General features: G+C 36.1%; 1 protein-coding gene across 2 annotated transcripts in view; it reads left to right on the forward strand.

The window, feature by feature from the left end:
• Positions 1–21,339, forward strand: part of LOC100880785 (lachesin) — a 292,742-nt gene that overhangs the window by 141,415 nt on the left and 129,988 nt on the right. For both annotated transcript variants that reach the window (XM_012281448.2, XM_003701653.3), the window contains exon 3: positions 11,936–12,143. In XM_012281448.2, the coding sequence (XP_012136838.1) occupies positions 11,936–12,143 (208 nt within the window). The remainder of the gene's footprint in view (positions 1–11,935; positions 12,144–21,339) is intronic.

The following is a 21,339-nucleotide window of genomic DNA, read 5'->3' on the forward strand; positions in this document are numbered from 1 at the left end:
GATCACTAAAAAAGATACAAAATGTCCAAGAATCAAGTAACCGAAACGAAAGCGATGACTTAGAGCAGTGATTTCACAGCGAGAAATTAATGATTCGAGGAAACACTGAATGCGTTGCATTCCGCGGACCGTCTGCTGTGAATTCCTTTAAAAACATCTATCTTGCTTGCTACATAAAACGGAGGTTAATGTTTTTGCTAAACAAAAGGAGAACGCGGGGCGTACAAAATTATACTCCCAACAGTTTTATCGTTTTTACTGTAGAGTTCATTTTGGGACGCAACAGGAGCGAGGGGAGATTTATAATATTTGGTAATATTATGATTTGGGAAATATGAGAAATTAGAGAAATTTGAGAAACCTGAGAAATTAGTGTAATGAATGAAATTAGTGAAATTAGAAAAGTTTAAGAAATTTGAGAAATTTGATAAATTAGAAAAATTTAAGAAATTAGAGAAATTTAACAAATTAAAGAAATTTAGGAAATTTGAGAAACTTGATAAATTTCAGAGCATCAAAAATCCCAAAACTCAAAGCTTCAAAACCACCCAAATTCGTCAAAATAAAATTTCCACGCAATCGCCGTTAACAGCGTAAAAACCCCAACAACAAATATTTGCATCGCGATTTATCCAATTTGATTACATTTTATCGCAATTGTTGATCCCAGTTCATTGACACGTAATGTACAATTTATTCGGCGTATCGATTCAGCAAATAAAATAGAATCTGCGTGAGCGTAATAAACACGTTCTCGCACACCTCGAAGGTAATCAAACTTTTATTCCGTTATAAAAAAATAATTTCGTCCAATAAAAGTTTTTCATTCCACCGAACGAGTCTATCGAAACAAATGTAATTTCATCGAGAAGCGAAACACCGTACTATTTTCCGAAATATTAACAAAATAAATATTTGGTGCCTCGAACAGGGCCGCAGGGAAACTGATTGGATAAAAGTAGGAAAATAAAACGGGTGAACGCGATTGAAATCCACAATCCGACGTTCGTTCGATCATTCAATTTAGAGACAAAGCAACATTCGGTTTAACAAGTCGCATGGGTCCCTTTTGGCATTTTGTGGCCGTTTGAGCGATGACGTTGTGGTGAAAACCACCGAGGGAGAACCTGTGGAACACTTGGCAGCGTACACTGAGGTCAATCGCTCGTGACGAAGGTTTTACAAGGGTGGGAAACGAGGGTTGGGGGCCAAGACTATTTCAGAGACCATGCTTAAGCCTTCAAAGGTGGTTAACTTCCTAGCTACCGTTTACTGCTTTTTCTATCGTACCTTATGGACACCCTATCTATTGTCTGACCACAGATACACTTTTACTACTTGCTTTCAAAATCATAACTTTTTTGTGGATTCTTATTTTTACTGGATACTGAACCTCAGATACATGGATATAAAAATTATTTCAATCTTAAATTTTTACTTATAGACTCAAAAATTATTTCTTCTAAAATTGTTTCTAACCAAAGATACTTTCAATGCAAATGTATCAACAAATTAAAAAATGTGTTCAAACTTTGCAAACAAAATTAAAATTCAATATTTGCTACACAAAATTGTTTCTCCTAAAATAGTTCCTAATCAAAGATACTTTCAATGCAAATGCATCAACAAATTCAAAAATGTGTTCAAACTTTGTAAACAAAATTAAAATTCAATATTTGCTATACAAAATTGTTTCTCCTAAAATAGTTCCTAACCAAAGATACTTTCAATAGAAATGTATCAACAAATTAAAAAATGTGTTCAAACTTTGTAAACAAAATTAAAATTCAATATTTGCTATACAAAATTGTTTCTCCTAAAATAGTTCCTAACCAAAGATACTTTCAATAGAAATGTCTCAACAAATTCAAAAATTTGTTCAAACTTTGTGAACAAAATTAAAATTCAATATTAGCTATATAAAATTGTTTTTCTTAAAATAATTCCTAAGCAAAGATACTTTCAATGCAAATGTATCAATAAATTAAAAAATGTGTTCAAACTTTGTAAACAAAATTAAAATTCAATATTTGCTACACAAAATTGTTTTTCTTAAAATAATTCCTAAGCAAAGATACTTTCAATGCAAATGTATCAATAAATTAAAAAATGTGTTCAAACTTTGTAAACAAAATTAAAATTCAATATTAGCTACATAAAATTGTTGCTCCCAAAATAATTTCTAACCAAAGATACTTTCAATTTGAATATATCACCAAATTAAAAAATATGAAATTTTGCGAACAAAATTAAAATTTAATATTTCAACATTGTTCTAAAAAAAAATAAAATACATGTTCTATCAAAAAATAATTTTACGAATGACAAATGAAATTAAGGTAAAATTTTCATCCCCTTACGTAAAGTTAAAAGGACGTGGTTTAATTTCGCAGGGGTCTCCGAAACAATAATTACTTTACCGAGGGCAGTCAATTATCTCCGCTGAATAGGAGTACAGGAGCAAGTAGCAAGAAAAGTCTCATAATCTCCGAAAGGAGCAGTTTCTTCCGGGCGTAGCTCATATTTTCTGGCAAGAATCTCATTTTCCGGTCGCGCCACGGCTTCGCGACGCTAAAATACGCTTCACGCTCGTCGCTTCTTTCCGACGCTAACCGGCGATGGATGCAATCGATCAGAATCCAGCGTGGTTCGAGACAAACGCCGGTAGTACGTCTACGTCGGGGCACGAGCGGGGGCAGATTTTTCGGGCAAAACGAACCGCGCCGATAAACTTCGACGCCCGGCGTCTGGTCGCGCCGGAGACGTACACGTTGTTACGGTGACAGTCGAGCCGGATAAATCGAGGTGAAAATTCGAACGTTGGAATAGGAAAACTGTCACGAGTCGGTGGCGACGCTTCGGATGGTTATGGTCGCCGAGACTTATGACAATGGGGGCTGCATCCGAGCCACGCTGATCGCGGGGTGTGGCTCGACCGGCGGTTTGTTTCTTTTTGGAACGCAGTAAAAATTCGGGTCGAGTTTCTGGGACACGCTGCTGCAGGAAATTGTGGATGTGCCACCGTGTTTCGTAATAGCTGCCGCAAGAAAAGAGTTGGTAATTCTACCTCGGGAAAATTAGGGGAACGGCTGGAACAAAAGTTTCCGCTTTTTGAGAGACCGAGAGTACTTGCTTACATGGATTTATGGTATCGTAAATTTAATGGTATTAACGCGGGAGTTATGGAAGTTTGATCGCTTGTTTCTGAATCGAAACTGATATGGGAAAAATAGGGAACTTATTGTGTGATCGTAAATCTAATTTGACGGTAGAGTTACTGATGTTTGTCATTCGTTAAATCATGGTGGGTGTAGAGGAATAGGGGGTGAGATCTAAAGGAGCTTATTGTATAATACCATATTTATATTACTATATATATTTCTATTGTATTATCATATATTATAATATTATCTTGTGATTTATTGTACAAGATTATGTAAGCTAATACGATAAGCTACTTTACGTATCATCCCTTATTTATCAATTTTCTTTATCTTTTGCGATTCTTTATCTTGACGAACGTTATTTCAGGACGTTGGACAGTTGGACATTTTTCAAATAAAGAAATTAGAGAATTAGGAAAATATGAAATCTGAAAGTTAGAATGTTAGGAAGTTAGAATATGGAACAAATGGAAAATGGAAAAATTTGGAAAGAGGAATAGTGAGAAAGTAGTAAAGTGGAAAATTGAAAAATTATAAGACTAAGAAATTACAAAATTAGAAAATTGGGAAATTGGACAATTGAAAAATTGAAAAATTGAGAAATTGAAAAATTGAGAAATTGAGAAATTAAAAAATTGAAAACTCGAAAAATCGAAAAATTGAAGAATTGAAGAATTGAAAAATCGAAAAATCGAAAAATTGAAGAATTAAAAAATCGAAAAATTGAAAAAGTGAAAAATTGAATAACCCGATAACTAGAAAACTAAAAAATTAGAAAAGTAGAAAATTAGAAAATTTCACTTTAGAAAAAAATAGAAACATAAAGAACTACAACTTCCTAAACTTTCTAAACTAAAGAGAAACTAAAACAATATAATTCTAAATAAATTACACTGCAACCCGTTGAATTTGAAATGCGCATAATGAACGTCTAAAAGAGAACTAAGAAACGTACGAGAAACGATAATGGAGAAGGTCGTCGATCAGGGAAAAGAAAAATCCGTCGTCGGAGAAACGTCTCCGGAGAAATAAGAAGGGCCGTTCCGCTAGTATACACAGGGTTGTTAACTTCCAGCACCCTTGCTTCAACATAGTCACACCTTTTTACTGCGAAAGAACGCGCCGATACGCTGGCGAGTTGCAGCAACCTCGCGATAACTCTCCTCCACGTTAACCAGCCAATGTTTACGAGGAAAATAAAACACGAAAGAAAGACGAACATGGCTGAAACAACTGTTTAACGTCCCATTTAACGCGACATAATCTGATGTTCATTGTGTTCACGCGCTGGGTAAAATATTAATTATTTATAGTTAATTTCGAAGGTTGTAAATCTTCGTCGACCCATGGCGTTTCCACAACTTGTTACGGTAGTGGAATTATATGTAGAGTTAGTATTATAGAGTAGAATTGATAGAGTGGCTCAGAGTCCTCCACACTGGTGTGCCCAGGTCAATGAAGGATGTAGTTCATCATCCCACTGGTAGTAATGATTGTTGTGTGTTAAAGTCGTTGATAGTGACAAAGTTAATGTAAGACTGACCGAAGTAAGTATATTCTAAGGAAGCTGAATTAAGACTGCTCGTCGCTTCTAAACAGCCAGAAAAGAAAACAATGCAGGAAGTTCAGGACGTGAAGGCGTTACCAAAAAAGGCCAATCAGGACAGATTGTTATTTGTGAAAAATACTGATTGGTGAGATGGTTTAGCGAATGGGATTGTAAGATTTTTAGCCTTTATTCCAGGGTTGTAAATTACATTTTGTTAACAAAGTAACCCAAAGCAATTGAGTGATTTGGGTCCTTCAAAGGAAGTAATAAATGGGCACCATGTGTTTATCATCGGAGTTCGAGCGCGTAGGCCCACTTTATTGGGGTGCACAGTTTAGGACCATGGAATAAACTTCTTTAAGAAAAGGTATATTGGTGTTAAGAAAGCGTGCTTTTCTGGCCTATTAGAAGGTTATTGTCAATTGTTAAGAACGTCAAGTTGTGGAGACGTTCATATGGTCTTAAATATCAGTTTAAAATTCCAAAGGTGAAACGTTTTTGGGTTTGACAAAATACCCATAAATATTACCTTAATTATATTCCGAGCAACTCGGAACATACTCCCCCCGTTGAGAGGGTACCGATCAATAATATAATGTCTGGGTACTTATCTTTGAGCTGTTGATTGTCACGTGGTATCACCTACGATTACCTTGATGTCTTTGGGTGTACCTGTTTTGCTTGATTGGGTAAAGTAGTACTCGTTTGATTTCTTGATAAGAATTATTGTGACACTTCGAATGTTGATCACCTGGATGGAGTTGTCTGATTCTGGATGCATAATTGAACCAAGAAGCCATTGCAGTGATGGCGCATTATTTTCTGAATAATGTTTTCATTCAAATGAACACTGAATCTCGATGATTTGTTTGATGATTTGATTTTCGCTTGCGTAGAACTCGTTAACGAATCGCCAATAACAAATTGTTCGGAATGCAGAATAGTAAACTATTGCGTCTGATGTGACAACATGAATAAACGTGATTTCACAATGATTTTGTTTGAATAATTAAAGTGTTGTCATTTGTAAAGTAAATAATTTAGTTCTTGCGACACATTTGAGGCTGAATTCTGATTGTGTTTGTCAGTTAGTTGTGTATTCGTGATGAAAGCAGTTTGATGAAGAATTGAAGATCGAATCAATTACCTGCATTCGATGTGGCTCATAGATTCTCAAAGAATATTAAGATTGTAAATTTATGTGAAAAGCAGTTTGAAATATTGTTATGTTGCAGCCTGTATGATTTATACATTGTTTTGAGGTTGATTAGTTTTTACGGAAGTTGGTTTTCCGTTTTACTTGGCATTCTAGTGTACCCTCGTGTCTTGGTTGCGTATGTTTTGTTGTGATGATTCGCAAAGGTGACTTAAATAGTTGGATGATTTGGGTCTTTAAAAGGAAATAAGGAATGGGTGTTAAGCGTGCCTGTTTGTCGTTTAAGTCTGAGTGCGTAGACCCACTTGTGTGGGGCGCACCAATAGATTGTATTTGAATGCGTAGACCCGTTTGATTGGGGCGCATTGATCAAGTCTGCAGTGAGACTGGCAAGAATGGTTGTGATTTGATTGTGTCCGAGTGTCATGCGTATCCTTGTGAGGATCGGACACTGCGCGACTGATAAAGCATTATGTTTGATTGTGCCCGAGTGTCATGCGTATCCTTGTGAGGATCGGACACTGCGCGGCTGATAAAGCATTATGTTTGTTTGTGCCCGAGTGTCATGCGTATCCTTGTGAGGATCGGACACTGCGCGGCTGATAAAGCATAATGTTTGTTTGTGCCCGAGTGTCATGCGTATCCTTGTAAGAATCGGACACTGCGCGGCTGATAAAGCATAATGTTTGTTTGTGCCCGAGTGTCATGCGTATCCTTGTGAGGATCGGACACTGCGCGGCTGATAAAGCATTATGTTTGTTTGTGCCCGAGTGTCATGCGTATCCTTGTGAGGATCGGACACTGCGCGGCTGATAAAGCATAATGTTTGTAAGTTTGAATGCATTGGCCCAAAAGGAAAAGCAAGGATTCGGTAAAACACTGTGCACCGTTGGTGTGCACAGTGCAGTTGGTGTGCAATGGGATCCATAATGAACAGGTCTGATTGCCATAGTAAACCAAGACTGTACGAGTTGCCTCAAAACTGCCATAAAGAAACAGATAAAGGATGAGCCTCATGTTTGAAATGCTTAAATAATACGAATTATGTGATGTTTTGATATTTTTGAATTGAGTATCATGTATTTGTACATTGTTTTCACGTTACATAGAATTTCCAGCTCAAGAAGGTCGTAAATCTTCAGAACTGAAATATTCTATGACGCTTTGAACATAAATAATCTAAAGTTAATCTGTAATATAGATTCCAATAATAATATTTTAATTGTGGTTCTAATGTTATGTTCCATGAAACTAAATAAAAGTAACTTTCTTGAGAAAAGAATGTAAGATAGATGAAGAATAGGACTCTGTGACCATGAGGATAGCCAGGGTCTCATCAGGTAATATTCTAAAATGAGGGTCGAAACCTGATGACAATAATGTGCCATAGACGATTGTCCTTTGCACTTGATTTCAGCTGACAAAAGGTTGACACTGAATTTTTATTGAATAAGGATTTTTGTTGATGACCATACGCTGACCTAGAGTCGGTATTCTTTTTACAAGCACGGACGGTTGTTCCACGTGTTATGAAAAAGGTTATTGGATTTTCTTAAAAGAAAATTGTAAATGAATTTTACAATCAATCTCGTATTATTGAAAATCCCTAATAGTTTGAGAGACAGTTTAATGATTAAGGTTCATTTTGAATCGAATCCTGAACTTTAGATTAAGATCTAAATGAAGAATTCATGGAGTGTGAGATGTAGAAGAAAGACGTATGCATTTTTGTAAATGTTGAACTTGTAGTTCATTCTTCACTTTCAGAATTAAAGTGTGGTTGCATTACCAAAGAAAGTAAGTTGAATTACACATGGTACGACATAGTTTGCTTGAATTGGGGAATTGACGAGCTCCCCCCGATGAACCAATTCAGATCAGATGTTTGGAAATATGAATCTAGATTAACGTAAGATGAAATTTTAGATTCTTAAGCAATAGTGAGAATTGAAGATTGATAGTACATAATAATTGAATATGTTGACATCATGCAAATTGAATTTCAAAATTCCAATAAAAACTGACATGGTATTCGACTGAAATTCCATGAAATGCAATTGAGGTAGAACATTCATTCTACAAGATGATAATATCTTGATATGAGAATTTTATTGTAACGTCTCTCAAAATATAATTATCAGTTTACGCGTAACAATGAGAAAGTCGTCGATTGTAATGAATAAATATTTTAAACAATCATAACAGATTTATCTGTTATTACATAAATGATGAATATATTAATTTCCTATTCTCTTGAACTGTCAACATATCCTAATTATGTGACAATTGACAGAAATGCATTTATTAACATGCATTTGTGATAAAATAGAAAAAGTTAATAATGAAATTAGGTCTTGTGTGAATTTGATATGATAGTAATTCAATTATTAAATACTAGAATATAATTTCCGAACAGTTTAGGTATAAGAAGTACGTTATAATGTTCGTTGTTTATTTAAGAAGTGACCTGAGAAGAATCCTTACAATTGCAAATACGGCAACCTCTTGTTAGGAATAAAATAATATCAATGAGATATACTTTGATATGAAGTTTTTCGTTTTAACATTCTGATGAAATTGATGGGAGGTCTTATTTTGTGACAGAAACCCGTAATTTTGACCAAGGATATTAAAATCCGCAGATTAATTGATGATCATCTGTTTGTTCGACCAAATGTAAGAAATGTTTTCGAAGATTTTTATTATATGCAATTTGTACGATTTTGAATAAATGTAAGAAGATGAATGGACAATAAGCCTGTTTTACTAAAGAATACGTGCAAACGCATTTGAAATGGTTTACGACCATTAGGGTAGGTATACGCGAGTCAGGTAGTGTGTTAAAACAGTGGGTCGAAGGACCCGTTGGACACTACCTTAGAAGAATAATGCAACCTAGGCTACGATAGTATAATAATTATCTTGAATTCCGAAACTACGTGTTTGTTTAGATCCATGGAACAATTAAAATCGATTTTTGTTGAAAAGGATTGAATATTTAAATCAGTCAGTTGAATTTGCATAAAATACATGATACATCGTAATGATGTGAATTTTTATAATCGTGAACTGATCATGTGTAAAGAAATCTGCCTGATGTTATTATTTCATTAGTGTCGCAAGCTAGCAATGTTAAATTGTTGTACTAAGAATTGTTATGTTTGAGCTTTACGGATTTGACATGACTGTTTGACGTCATAAAATCGTGTAACAAGAATATCAAAGAAATTGGCGAAACGATTAAACGAGCCTACTTTTGAGAAGCGAAATTATATACTGATTGTTGACTTATCTTGTTGAAGCCTTTGGAAAATCCTCAGATTGTCCGTTGTTTGATATGTTTTCGAGTTGATTTCACTTAATAGTCCGTTTGACGCGCATGGGAACACACCAGTGTGGTCATTCACTACGATTTTCAAACACTTTGCGATACACATTGTAACACTTAATCCTGATTATTGCACTGCAAACTGAGTTTATGCACTGAGCAAGTTCGTTGTATCCGGCTCGAAGGACCAAAAATGTTCACGCGCTGGGTAAAATATTAATTATTTATAGTTAATTTCGAAGGTTGTAAATCTTCGTCGACCCATGGCGTTTCCACAACTTGTTACGGTAGTGGAATTATATGTAGAGTTAGTATTATAGAGTAGAATTGATAGAGTGGCTCAGAGTCCTCCACACTGGTGTGCCCAGGTCAATGAAGGATGTAGTTCATCATCCCACTGGTAGTAATGATTGTTGTGTGTTAAAGTCGTTGATAGTGACAAAGTTAATGTAAGACTGACCGAAGTAAGTATATTCTAAGGAAGCTGAATTAAGACTGCTCGTCGCTTCTAAACAGCCAGAAAAGAAAACAATGCAGGAAGTTCAGGACGTGAAGGCGTTACCAAAAAAGGCCAATCAGGACAGATTGTTATTTGTGAAAAATACTGATTGGTGAGATGGTTTAGCGAATGGGATTGTAAGATTTTTAGCCTTTATTCCAGGGTTGTAAATTACATTTTGTTAACAAAGTAACCCAAAGCAATTGAGTGATTTGGGTCCTTCAAAGGAAGTAATAAATGGGCACCATGTGTTTATCATCGGAGTTCGAGCGCGTAGGCCCACTTTATTGGGGTGCACAGTTTAGGACCATGGAATAAACTTCTTTAAGAAAAGGTATATTGGTGTTAAGAAAGCGTGCTTTTCTGGCCTATTAGAAGGTTATTGTCAATTGTTAAGAACGTCAAGTTGTGGAGACGTTCATATGGTCTTAAATATCAGTTTAAAATTCCAAAGGTGAAACGTTTTTGGGTTTGACAAAATACCCATAAATATTACCTTAATTATATTCCGAGCAACTCGGAACACATTGTATTCCTCTTATCCGATGCGACTGATGCGAAAACAGACGACCAATGTTAACAATGAAACTACTATTTTTCGTATAATACCAATTTTCTGTACTTTCAAGCTTTTTAATCTTTAAATTAAATATTTCTAGTCAGTTAAATATTAAAAATTTGAAAATTTTTTAACTTTTCTATTCTTGCAAGATTTAGGGCAATTTTTGAATGATTGAATTTTTGAGTTTGTAAATTTTCAGATTTACTAATTGTTAAATTTAAAATACCTTGAAAATTGAAATTCTGAAGGTACTTGATCTTGAGGTTAATTTGACACGTCTCATGTATTAACAAGCAATTTATATATCAAAATATGATCACACACTAAATGTGATCATCCTGAAAATTCACACAGCACATTTAATAGAAAATTCCCAAAAGTTTTTTGAACGTCTAAAAATAAAAATGTCCCTTATCCCTCTCTATTACCGAAGAAACGAACAATGGCAAGAGAAAGATAGGTACGCAGAGAGAGAAAACGAGATGTACGTGCTTAAATGGAGAATCTAATCGTGCTGAACCGGACAAATCGTCGTTGAGGACCAGAATCAAACATGGAATTCCGCTCGAGACGGATGATCTACGATGCTTTCGAGAGAGCCAGTGATCTACGAATCCACTATGGTTATGGATATTCATTGGTAGAATGAATCGTCCAGGGAATTGCGGCCAGACTCCTTACGGATATATTCGAGGGAACAGGAGCGTGACGATGTCTATACGTATATGGACGTTATTTTACTGGGAAAGTTTTCTGCTATACTCGACGAACGGACAAACACGATTCTCAGTCTGCAAATATGTGGATTGCCATTACGTGTCCCATTGTCTTGTCGATAAATTCTGGTCGTCGTTGATAAGTGGTGCAGCTCAGAATACGGGAGTACTGTATCGAGATATTGGTACAGTGAACCTTTATTTCTTATCAAGAATTTCTCCTGCCAAAATTATTTAACCCTATATCGAAATGACAAATTTCAGATTTTGAATGTCGAGTTTAATTTTAAGTACCATATGCAAAATGTCTCTTACATTCGAATATTCTTTGTCGGTCTTAATGTTACAGCACTCGGATATAAAATAGTTAAGGGGTTGAGTAACAATATTTTTTATGCTTTCATGTTTGAAAAATCTGAAAGTTCCTTCGTGTTTATTGCACACATCGCTTTCATCTTACGGGAACTCCTCAAGCGATGCGCTCACTTATTCATGACACGCCGCCATTTTGTAGAGAACTTCTAACTGAACGTATAATTCTCCCCGAAAAATGTCATTTGATTATATTAAATTGTCATTAATATAGTATCATTAAAGAATTATGTCAAAGTATATTATTATTAGTAATTTGTTAATAATGTTCTACTATAATATTGACAGACCTATCATGTTTAAATTGACCAAATTTAGACTCCACAGTTTCGTTCAAAATAAAATAATAAACGAGTTAAGAATAAAAGTTCTCGTTATCCTTTGATATTCTGTGTTTGACAAATAAAAATATGGAGATATTGAAGTATGGTAGTTGAAGGAGAGTTAACGTAATTCGGTAAACGGGGACGCTTTGTGAAATAATCTTGATGCCATTAGCGACGTATCGACGGGAATTACGATTTTATGGTAATCGAGGCAAGGCCGTAAATCGTGTTTATGGTGTAACGAGATTCTCGTTTCGTTTCAGGTGGCCTGGATGCTTTTCGAGAAGAGCGCTATCCTGACAGTACAACATCACGTTATTACCAGGAACCCCAGGATATCCGTGTCGCATGATAAGCATAGGACCTGGTTCCTACATATCAAAGATGTTCAGCAGGACGATGAGGGAAGGTACATGTGCCAGATTAACACGGTGACTGCGAAAACACAATATGGCTATCTGCATGTCGTCGGTAAGTGACCTTCCAATATTATTATACTACCCTTAATACTCACCTTAATACATAAAAAACACACATGACACATAATTTATTATATCTCAAATTTTTTACACGTTCTTCAATCCGTTTCAGTCATAACAACGGAAGTAGGTTATATCTAACAATATTAATATCGAAACAAAAAAAAGTATTAAATATTTTAAAAAATTTGTTTAATTTTAATTATGTGTATTAGATATTAAATTTAATTTTGTATAGTAAGTATTAAATTTAATTTTGTATAGTAAGTATTAAATTTAATTTTGTATGTCAAATATTAAAATCCCTCAAAATAATGAATTTCGTCGTAACAACGCATGAGTATAATAAAAATGATGGATCTATTGATTAGTCGATGATCAAATGTTTCGTAACAGTCCGTTAGCAGTTATTTAGAGCGCAACACGAAATAATTATGATAAGCTTGGATTCATAATTATTGCGTCCAGGTCGAAATAACGAGCACAGTTCGACGCGTTTGCAAACATATCAAACGTACCTCATAATCTGTTTCGTTATCAATAATCTCATCTTCGAACCTTTGTGCCGTCATTTACATATGAAACATTACAATTATCCTGTTCTCGCTTACGTTCCGTTTCACGGTCTAATTAATGAGCGCACTTTCATGTCCTACCCCTCTTTAATTACGTAATTACGTAACGTCTAGGCCGTTTTCATATTCACGTCAAACATAATGTAGTTTTACGACAAATGCGAACGAGAAACATCGTTAAATTTCATGCGCAAGCGTTCTATTTGGCAAGCTTTTTGTCGAGTGCGCAGGGGAATAACTTTGAAAATAAATTCAAAAGTTTCGTTATTAAATTGGCTACAAAGTTCACTTCTTAATTTGTGCTTTTTGCAATTTCAATTTTTATTGTACCTTTCGAATTTTATATACTTCTTTGAGTTACGTTTTGCTCGGTTGCGTTAATGGAACATTTTGAGGGTAAAATTGACTAATTTGTGGAAATATATGGAATTGAATTTATATAAATTTTTAAGTTTAATTAATATTTTATGTTTGGAGAATTATAAGTTTCTAGATTTGGAAATTTTTAAATTTGATATGAGAACTTGACAATTTGGTAGTGATGGGTTTAATACTCTTTAAGTTTGCAAATTTCTTAATCTCTTAATTTTGTACTTTCATAATTTCTTAGTTTCACAATTTTTTTATTTCTCAGTTTCTCACATTCATAATTTCTTCATCTCTCAGTTTCTTAACTTCTTAATTTCTTTGTTCCTCAATTTCTTAATTTCCCACCTTCTTAATTCTTTTGTTCCCAACATTGCATAATTTTGTAACTCATCAACGCTTTCCAAAATCCATCTTAAAAATTCCAAAACAAATTCTACTTGTTCTACAATCAAATTTCCAATCAAATTTCTGCAATGACAAAAGCATCTACAAATTTCCTAGGCAGTCATAAGTTCATAAAGAAAGTCTTCATCATATTACTTCATCAATTATCCCAAAAAAAGTTCTCCGATCAAATAACCGAACCACACCGATGTTTTCTAAAATTCAACCCCTTTTCAAAGACCAATCTAAAAAGTTCCAAATGAAATCTCCCTCACCAGAATAAAATTCCAGAACAAATTTCCGCGACGACAAAGCCAGAGATTCCTATCCGGCAGAAAACAGAAAAGGTCGTTGCAATAATAATTTAATCAGCAGAAGGTATTCGTAAGTCTGTGGAGAGAGCAGCGTAGAGAGTCAGTCTTCGTTGTGCCATCCCGACGAACATATTAATATCTCGAGTTTTGACGTCTGAAGTCGTCGGGTGCCAGGATGCCACGTTGGACCGGGGGGGTTTGGGGGTAGACGTTGCAGTGGTAGTCGGAAGAGTAATCAGAGGGTTAGATTAATTGTTTCCACGGGACTCTTGGCCTGGGCGTTGCACAAATACACGGAAGACTTGCAAACGGCACTTCGTGATAATGCCGACGGAACAGACACAATGCGAGGCCGCCATAACTCAGGCCTCCTACGCTCGGTTTCCGTGTGGAACACGCGAGAAACGTGTAACGTGTGTAAATATTCCATACGGGCTGAGTCACTTAAACTTACCACCTGAGGCGTTTACCTTACTCCTTGAGCTAATAAACGCTTTTCCAGAAGTTCGACGATTTCGTGCGCCCGGGCTACACGGATTCCCGTGTAAATTATCCGGGAATCGTAACCGTGGCGGCGGTTTCGATTGTTGCCGCGTATTTACTCGACGTCGAGGCACGTTCTTCCCTCGATACCGGTCTCCAACCCCGATTAATTTGCCGGTAATCAATTTTACGGAGGTTCGAATGTATTAACGACGCTTTTCAACTCTGATCTCTTTCATAATTAGGGGATTCTTTGTGAAAAACCGCGTTGAAAACACAGGTTTTTCGTTTGATGCTCTGTTTGGTCTCAAACATTCAATGTTGCATGATTCATTTTGAAGACGATTGACATAGCAGTATCTAGAAATAACTCTTATAGTGCATAGACTTGAAGATTAATATTTACCAAAAATAACAGTATAAGTTCAACTTTAAATATAAATATTCATGAACATTTTTATTTTGTTCGAAAATCTGGTATTTCTACGGTAAAATTTTTGACGTCATATTATTGGTCGATATAAGATTTTCTCTCAACTCTTCATGACTTCAAAATCAAGTAAGTTCTTGAGTTTTGATCTAACCTAAACAATAATAATTGTAACAAAAAATTTATTCGACCAATTTTGTGTACAAAAATATTTTCATTTTGATTAAAGTAAGACTATTTCGAGTAAACTGAGTATATATTTTCGGTCCGAGTAAATACGAATTGCCGCGAATCAAAGATTGTCAACGTCTTGTCCGTGAAAGTGTAATAAAATAGAGTTTCTAATAAAAGCTCGACAAGTACGAAGCGCAGAAACTGATATGAAATTGCATAGAGGCTCGGCGAGTATCATAACACGGTCCTTTCGCTCGTTACGAGGGAACGGCAATCGAGCCGACAACAGCTCGTCCAATCGTCGTCGGCCGTCAACTCGATAACCGGTAAAAACGAAACGGAATCCGTGTCCCGAGGGGCGTTCGAGAGGGTCGGATGAAAAGGGGTGAACGGGACACGAGCCGTCGAAAAATGTACGGCAAGGGTCGAAAGCTCGCCGTCACGTTCCACAGTGTGCGCTTCCTCGGCTCCACTCGAGCTTCTTTACCGGTTAAGCTCGCCGACTCGCCTCTAAATCGAATAAAAGTCAGATAGTCCTCGGCTTTCGCCTTATTTACGGGACGACGGAAAGAAAAAGGCTACTGGATAGAAACGGACCGTTGCTGAACAGAGAGGGCTTGAAAGAGGAATGTGTACACGATATTGGATCAAGATCATCGAGTTATCGTTATCCAACGGGCATGGATTATCAGCTCAAGTCGATCGCGATTTAGAAACTGTCAATGCACACCCACCTAACCGATTTTCTTACTGGATCTTATAGCGTGACATATGTCAGAACTTTATTATGTGACATGACATGTTTACTTGTTAGAACCTTCACGTGGTTTAATAAATTGTTTAGTAAATTGTATCATTTTGTTGGATTACATGATGTTCATCATGTTCTTCATTTTGTAAAATTTGTAGTAGGAACAGGGTTCTAATTTCAGTCAGTCGGTAAGTTTATTTTTATTATTTAAAAAATTGCAATTATGATGAACTTATATTATATACAAGTTATAGACCCTGTATTTACATTCCACATGAAATTTCAAATATTGTTATACTTATTATATAATAAATGTATTCTAAGAATTATAAACATCGAACATAGCTTCTGAACTTGATATAAAACAGTAAACTAATTTTGAGAAAGAAACTTGATATCTCGAAATTTTCAAAAGCATTTCCAAAGATACGAAAACTTGATGATATCATAAGCTGTCCCAATTTTTGTCGTTTGAAAAGGTGGAAAACAGTTTGGAATGTCATTGTCGTAAAACTCTCGACACAGCTCGATGAGGTGTCACGCGTTCTCGCCTGGAAGAAGCTCGAAAATTAGAGCCCGAGCAAAAAAAAAATGGGTCGCCCTGACAGACATTCGGAAATTGAGTGGCTGGCACCGTGGAACGTGGTGTAAATGCATTTTGCGACTTAACGGAGCACGAGATCCTTTCACAAAGGATCGCGTCAGAGACGACGACGCGTGTCGAAATAACTGTTATGCGGCTCGGTGAATGAAGCCGTTTCAACTACAAATTACTAATTACAACCGGCTCCCTTAGGGAATGCGGTGTCGAGCTCTTCACCCTGGTATATCTACCCGCGACATACGTACACTATCCTGTTACGGCACGCTGATACAATACGTAATGTATACAACGCGAGACGAAACTCGACGAAATTCCCTTTGTGCCACATTACACGACCTACCTTTGAGCATTCTTCAATTCGACTCGTGAAATTTGATGGCCGAAAAAAAAACAGAAACGTTCTGGGACTCTTTTGAGCGCGGAATAAAAATATTCGTCAGAGGCACTCGTGCTCTGTGACGAAGAAAAACTGAGTGTCTTATTTTAATTCGGGAGTTATTTCACAAAATAGTCTTTGCCTCATAACTTTGATGATAAATCTCACTCGTCTATTTTTTATTTGAGGAATGAGTTTTTGAGTTTGTTGTTGCGAGAGAAATTCACTAATTTTTACTTGTATAGATATTTGATAATCATTCAAGATTTAATATTTTTTACCTTTCCTTAATAATAAATGCATCAGTGTGTACACACCACTTGAAATGAAAAATAATTCATAAAACATAGTCGAATTTTAGTTCACTCAAAATTAAAATAATTTAAGAAAAGAATTTTAACAAATTTTTCTAATTAAAATTGATGAACCATAAATTCAAGAAAAATTGTTTCTTTAATCTTGTTCTTTACGCAATGTTTGTTAAAATAGCTGTTTGTTGAGGTTCTTCACAATTGTGTAAATCCTGTCATTACAAGTTTCTGCAGATATTAATTAGCAAACGTACAATTGAGTTTTGAGAATTTCCCTCGATCTGTAGTCCCTCCGGTACCTGTCAACACTTCCGGTTCTCGCTTCCATTTTCCACAGCGAGTCACCTTCAATTTACTCACCCCCAACACCCTAACCTTAGCGCGGTGGAGGGTTATTCGACTACGTTGCCGGAATAATTTTCTGGATTCGACGAATTAGTTTCTATATCAGTTTTTAATGTTTCTATTTCATAATTAGTTTTGATCTAAACAGCATTGTAAAATTTGCTTTGATGTATAGTTTGTATTAACATTGCATAATTTTTTTTGGGTTACAACTCGTCAAAATTAATTTTCTAAATTTTTGTGTTTGAAGATTTTCAGGATTATTAGTTTCTAAATTTGTAAATTACCAAATTGTTAATTTTTCGAACTGTCAATTTTTTAAATTTTCAAATTTCCTAATTTCTACATTCCCCAATTTCCACGTTGTCCAATTCCCACATTGTCCAATTTCAACATTGTGCAATTCCCACATTGTCCAATTTCCACGTTGTCCAATTTCTATATTGTCCAATTTCCACATTGTCTAATTTCCACATTGTCCAATTTCCACATTGTTGAATTCCCACTTTGTCCGATTCCCAAATTTCCCAGTTCCCACACTCCCCTATTCTCAGATTCCCAAATTTCCACATTGTCCAATTCCCACATTGTCTAATTCTCACATTGTCCAATTCTCGCATTATCCAATTTCCATATTCCCCAATTCTTACGTGCTCCAATTCCCACATTGTCCAATTCCCAAATTTCCCAATTCCCACACTCCCCTATTCCCAGATTCCCAAATTCCCACATTGTCCAATTCTCACATTATCCAATTTCCACATTCCCCAATTCCTACATGCTCCAATTCCTGCATTATCCAATTCCCACATTGTCCAATTCCCACATTGTCCAATTCTCACATTATCCAATTTCCACATTCTCCAATTCCTACATGCTCCAATTCCCGCATTATCCAATTCCCACATTGTCCAATTCCCACATTGTCCAATTGCCACATTGTCCAGTTCCTACATTGTTCACTTCCCACATAGTCCAATTCCTAAATTCTCAATTAACCCCTAACACTTCTCAATTTTCGTGCACAACCCACCAATTTTATGAAACCTCACCCCGTGGCGTACTTTGACGAATCTCACTCGCGACACTCTCACAGCTCAAATGTGACAAAACCCTGCTCAAATTTTTAATATTCCTCAACTTGAAAATTAGATCCTACTATAATTTGCATAGTCAGGGATCGCTGAATATAAAATGTTCATAACATTTTAATTTTCTCTGTTGTTTTAATATTACAACTATGAATAGTTAGTTTTGACTGATGCATTTAGCAAATAAATTGTACGGCAAGAGGTTAATCCACATACAACACAATCAGTACAGTTTATCCGCTTTCCAATCAACAAAGCAAACAATAAAACTTGACTAAAGTATCAATTGTTCATATCTCCGAGATGGTACGATAGAAATTTGTTGATGTCCAGCAAACAACGTATGCTCTATCCAAGCAGTCGATCGTATTTCCGTTTCTGAGAAGTATGCTGGTCCCACTTCTTCTATTTCCGCTTGCAATCTTCCACTTTGCAGAATAAATTCCTTCGTTCTTTTTCTTTCGAAACTCATGGACATTTATTTTCGAAGTGCATTCTGTACGCGTCCGTTTGTTTCGTTTCGTCCCTTGTTTTGGCACTTCTTTGCTTCAAGCAAATGTTTACCCAACCTGGTCCGGTATCTCGATACCTATCTATGATCATATTTGCTCGCAGCAAAAAGCAGTTCAGTTTAAATATACAATTTTTTGAAAATAATATCGTATTGTCGGGAACAAATATAAAGTACGTTTGCAGATACATTAACTCATTGTAGCAAATTCTATGAATAACAATCATATTAAATCAGACTATTTTTTACTTGTCGACTCTGCTGCATGTTTCTGATCTGATATGTGGTTTAAATTAAATAATTATTTAAGTCGTGCTAAAAAAATTGTTTGAAATACATTGAAATCTTTCTACGAACAGTCAAGTGGAACTTGACAGGTCAATAAATTATCCCGGGTGTTTGAAGAAACAAAGCTGTAAAAAGTTGAAAACAGGCGACTCAAATCGTTCCGCGATGAAACCCGTTGGCCATATATTTCCCGTTGACACGAAACCCGTGTTATCGAAGGAATATTACGGCAAATAATAGCAGGATAATATTTCGATGCTGTCAGAGTCCGATAAACACGTGAAAGCTTTTATTGGCCGGCGACACGCAACCAGAAGCGCAAATAAATAAGTCATTCGTGAAAGTGGAACAGAAAATCACGTTTCGCCGTACAAAATCCAGTTTCCTTTCAACGCTAAATTTCCACCTTCAAACTTTCAATAACATTTCCCCTAACAGACCCACCCCGTATCGCGATCTCCCCGTCTATTTCATTGATAACGAGTCGCGAGAACATGTCTCGGGGAAGAAATTCAAACTTCGCGTGTATCGTTACCGCGAACAGTTCCTTTCTTTCACCGTGAAATTCTATAATTGGAGATTTTCTGTAACACGGACTCTCGTGGATCATTAAGCCTGGAGATTCGTGACTTGACCACGAAACGGAAATGAAACGGAGAATCTGCTCGAGATCCGCTACTTGCTTAAGGAGCCACATATTTATTCGATTTTCGGACGGATGCCCTGTTCCTCTCGATTCAGGCCTTCCTCTATTTCTCGAGTGGCCAATTACGGAGATCTCTGAAGGCAAACGAAAACTGCTGATGGGAAGCCAAGGGAAGTTACTGTTGCTTCACTTTTCAAGGAATGGGAAGCTACTCTTGGAAATATCATCGATATCTTCCTCGATGAATATTGATGATAGTGAAATGTAGTTCGATTTACTGCTAAAACTGTTTTTAATACTTCTATTTTTTGTAGTGGTTGAATTTGTGAAAATTAATTTTATAAATTTTCAATTTCGAAAATTTTTCTATTTCTAACTTTCTAACATTCTAATTATCTAAATTTCTAAATTTCTAAATTTCTAAATTTCTAAATTTCTAAATTTCCAAATTCCCAAATTTCCCAATTTCCACATTCTCCAATTCCAACATTGTCCTATTCCCACATTGTCAAATTCCAACATTATCCTATTCCCACATCGTCCAATTCCTAAATTTCCAAATTCCCAAATTTTCCAAATTCCACACTCTACAATTCCAACATTGTCCTATTCCCACATTGTCAAATTCCAACATTATCCTATTCCCACATTGTCCTCTTCCCACATCGTCCAATTCCTAAATTTCCCAATTCCCAAATTTCTCAATTCCCACATTCTTCAATTCCCACGCTGTCTACTTCCTACGTTGTCCAATTAGCACATTGTCCAATTCTCACATTGTCCAATTCCAACATTGTCCTATTCCCATATTGTCCAATTCCTAAATTTCCAATTCCCCAATTTCTCAATTCCCACATTCTCCAATTCCCACGCTGTCTAATTCCCACGTTGTCCAATTCCCACATTGCTCAATTCCCACATTGTCCAATTCTCACATTGTCCAATTTCCACATTCTCCAATTCCTACACTCCCCAATTTCTACATTATCCAATTCTCACATTGTCCAACTCCCGCATTGTCCAATTCTCACATTGTCCAATTCCTAAATTCTCAATTAACCCCTAACACTTCTCAATTTTCCTGTAGGACCCATCAATTTTATTAAACTCCAACCTACATACAACAAAATCAAAACTCTCTATCCCCTTTCCACCAACTAAAAACCACATTTCACAAGAAATAGATTCATACAGTTAAAGTAAACAATCGCCCACCCATCCACTCTACAAAACAATTTCCGACAATTTTTGTCACCTCAGTTTCCTGCAATTCTAATGAAGATTTTCCCTTATGAAGATTTTACATGAAGTCGATTTCTGCGATGATTGTACATTTTGCCGGTACGAGGTCACCGTTAAAATTTCTGTGCACCTAACGACGGTCCGTTCCGGAAAATCTCTGCCGGAGTCCCACTCAATCCTATGAATTACCGCAGGTGTCCGACGATCTGCTACATTAATGCTAATGCGGGGTGTTACCGAATTGTTCAACAAGCACAGATTGAACAGCGTGCCACCGTTATACAGCAGCCGCCT

Source organism: Megachile rotundata, chromosome 4, assembly GCF_050947335.1.
Source record: "Megachile rotundata isolate GNS110a chromosome 4, iyMegRotu1, whole genome shotgun sequence".
Taxonomy (NCBI): Eukaryota; Metazoa; Arthropoda; class Insecta; order Hymenoptera; family Megachilidae; genus Megachile; species Megachile rotundata.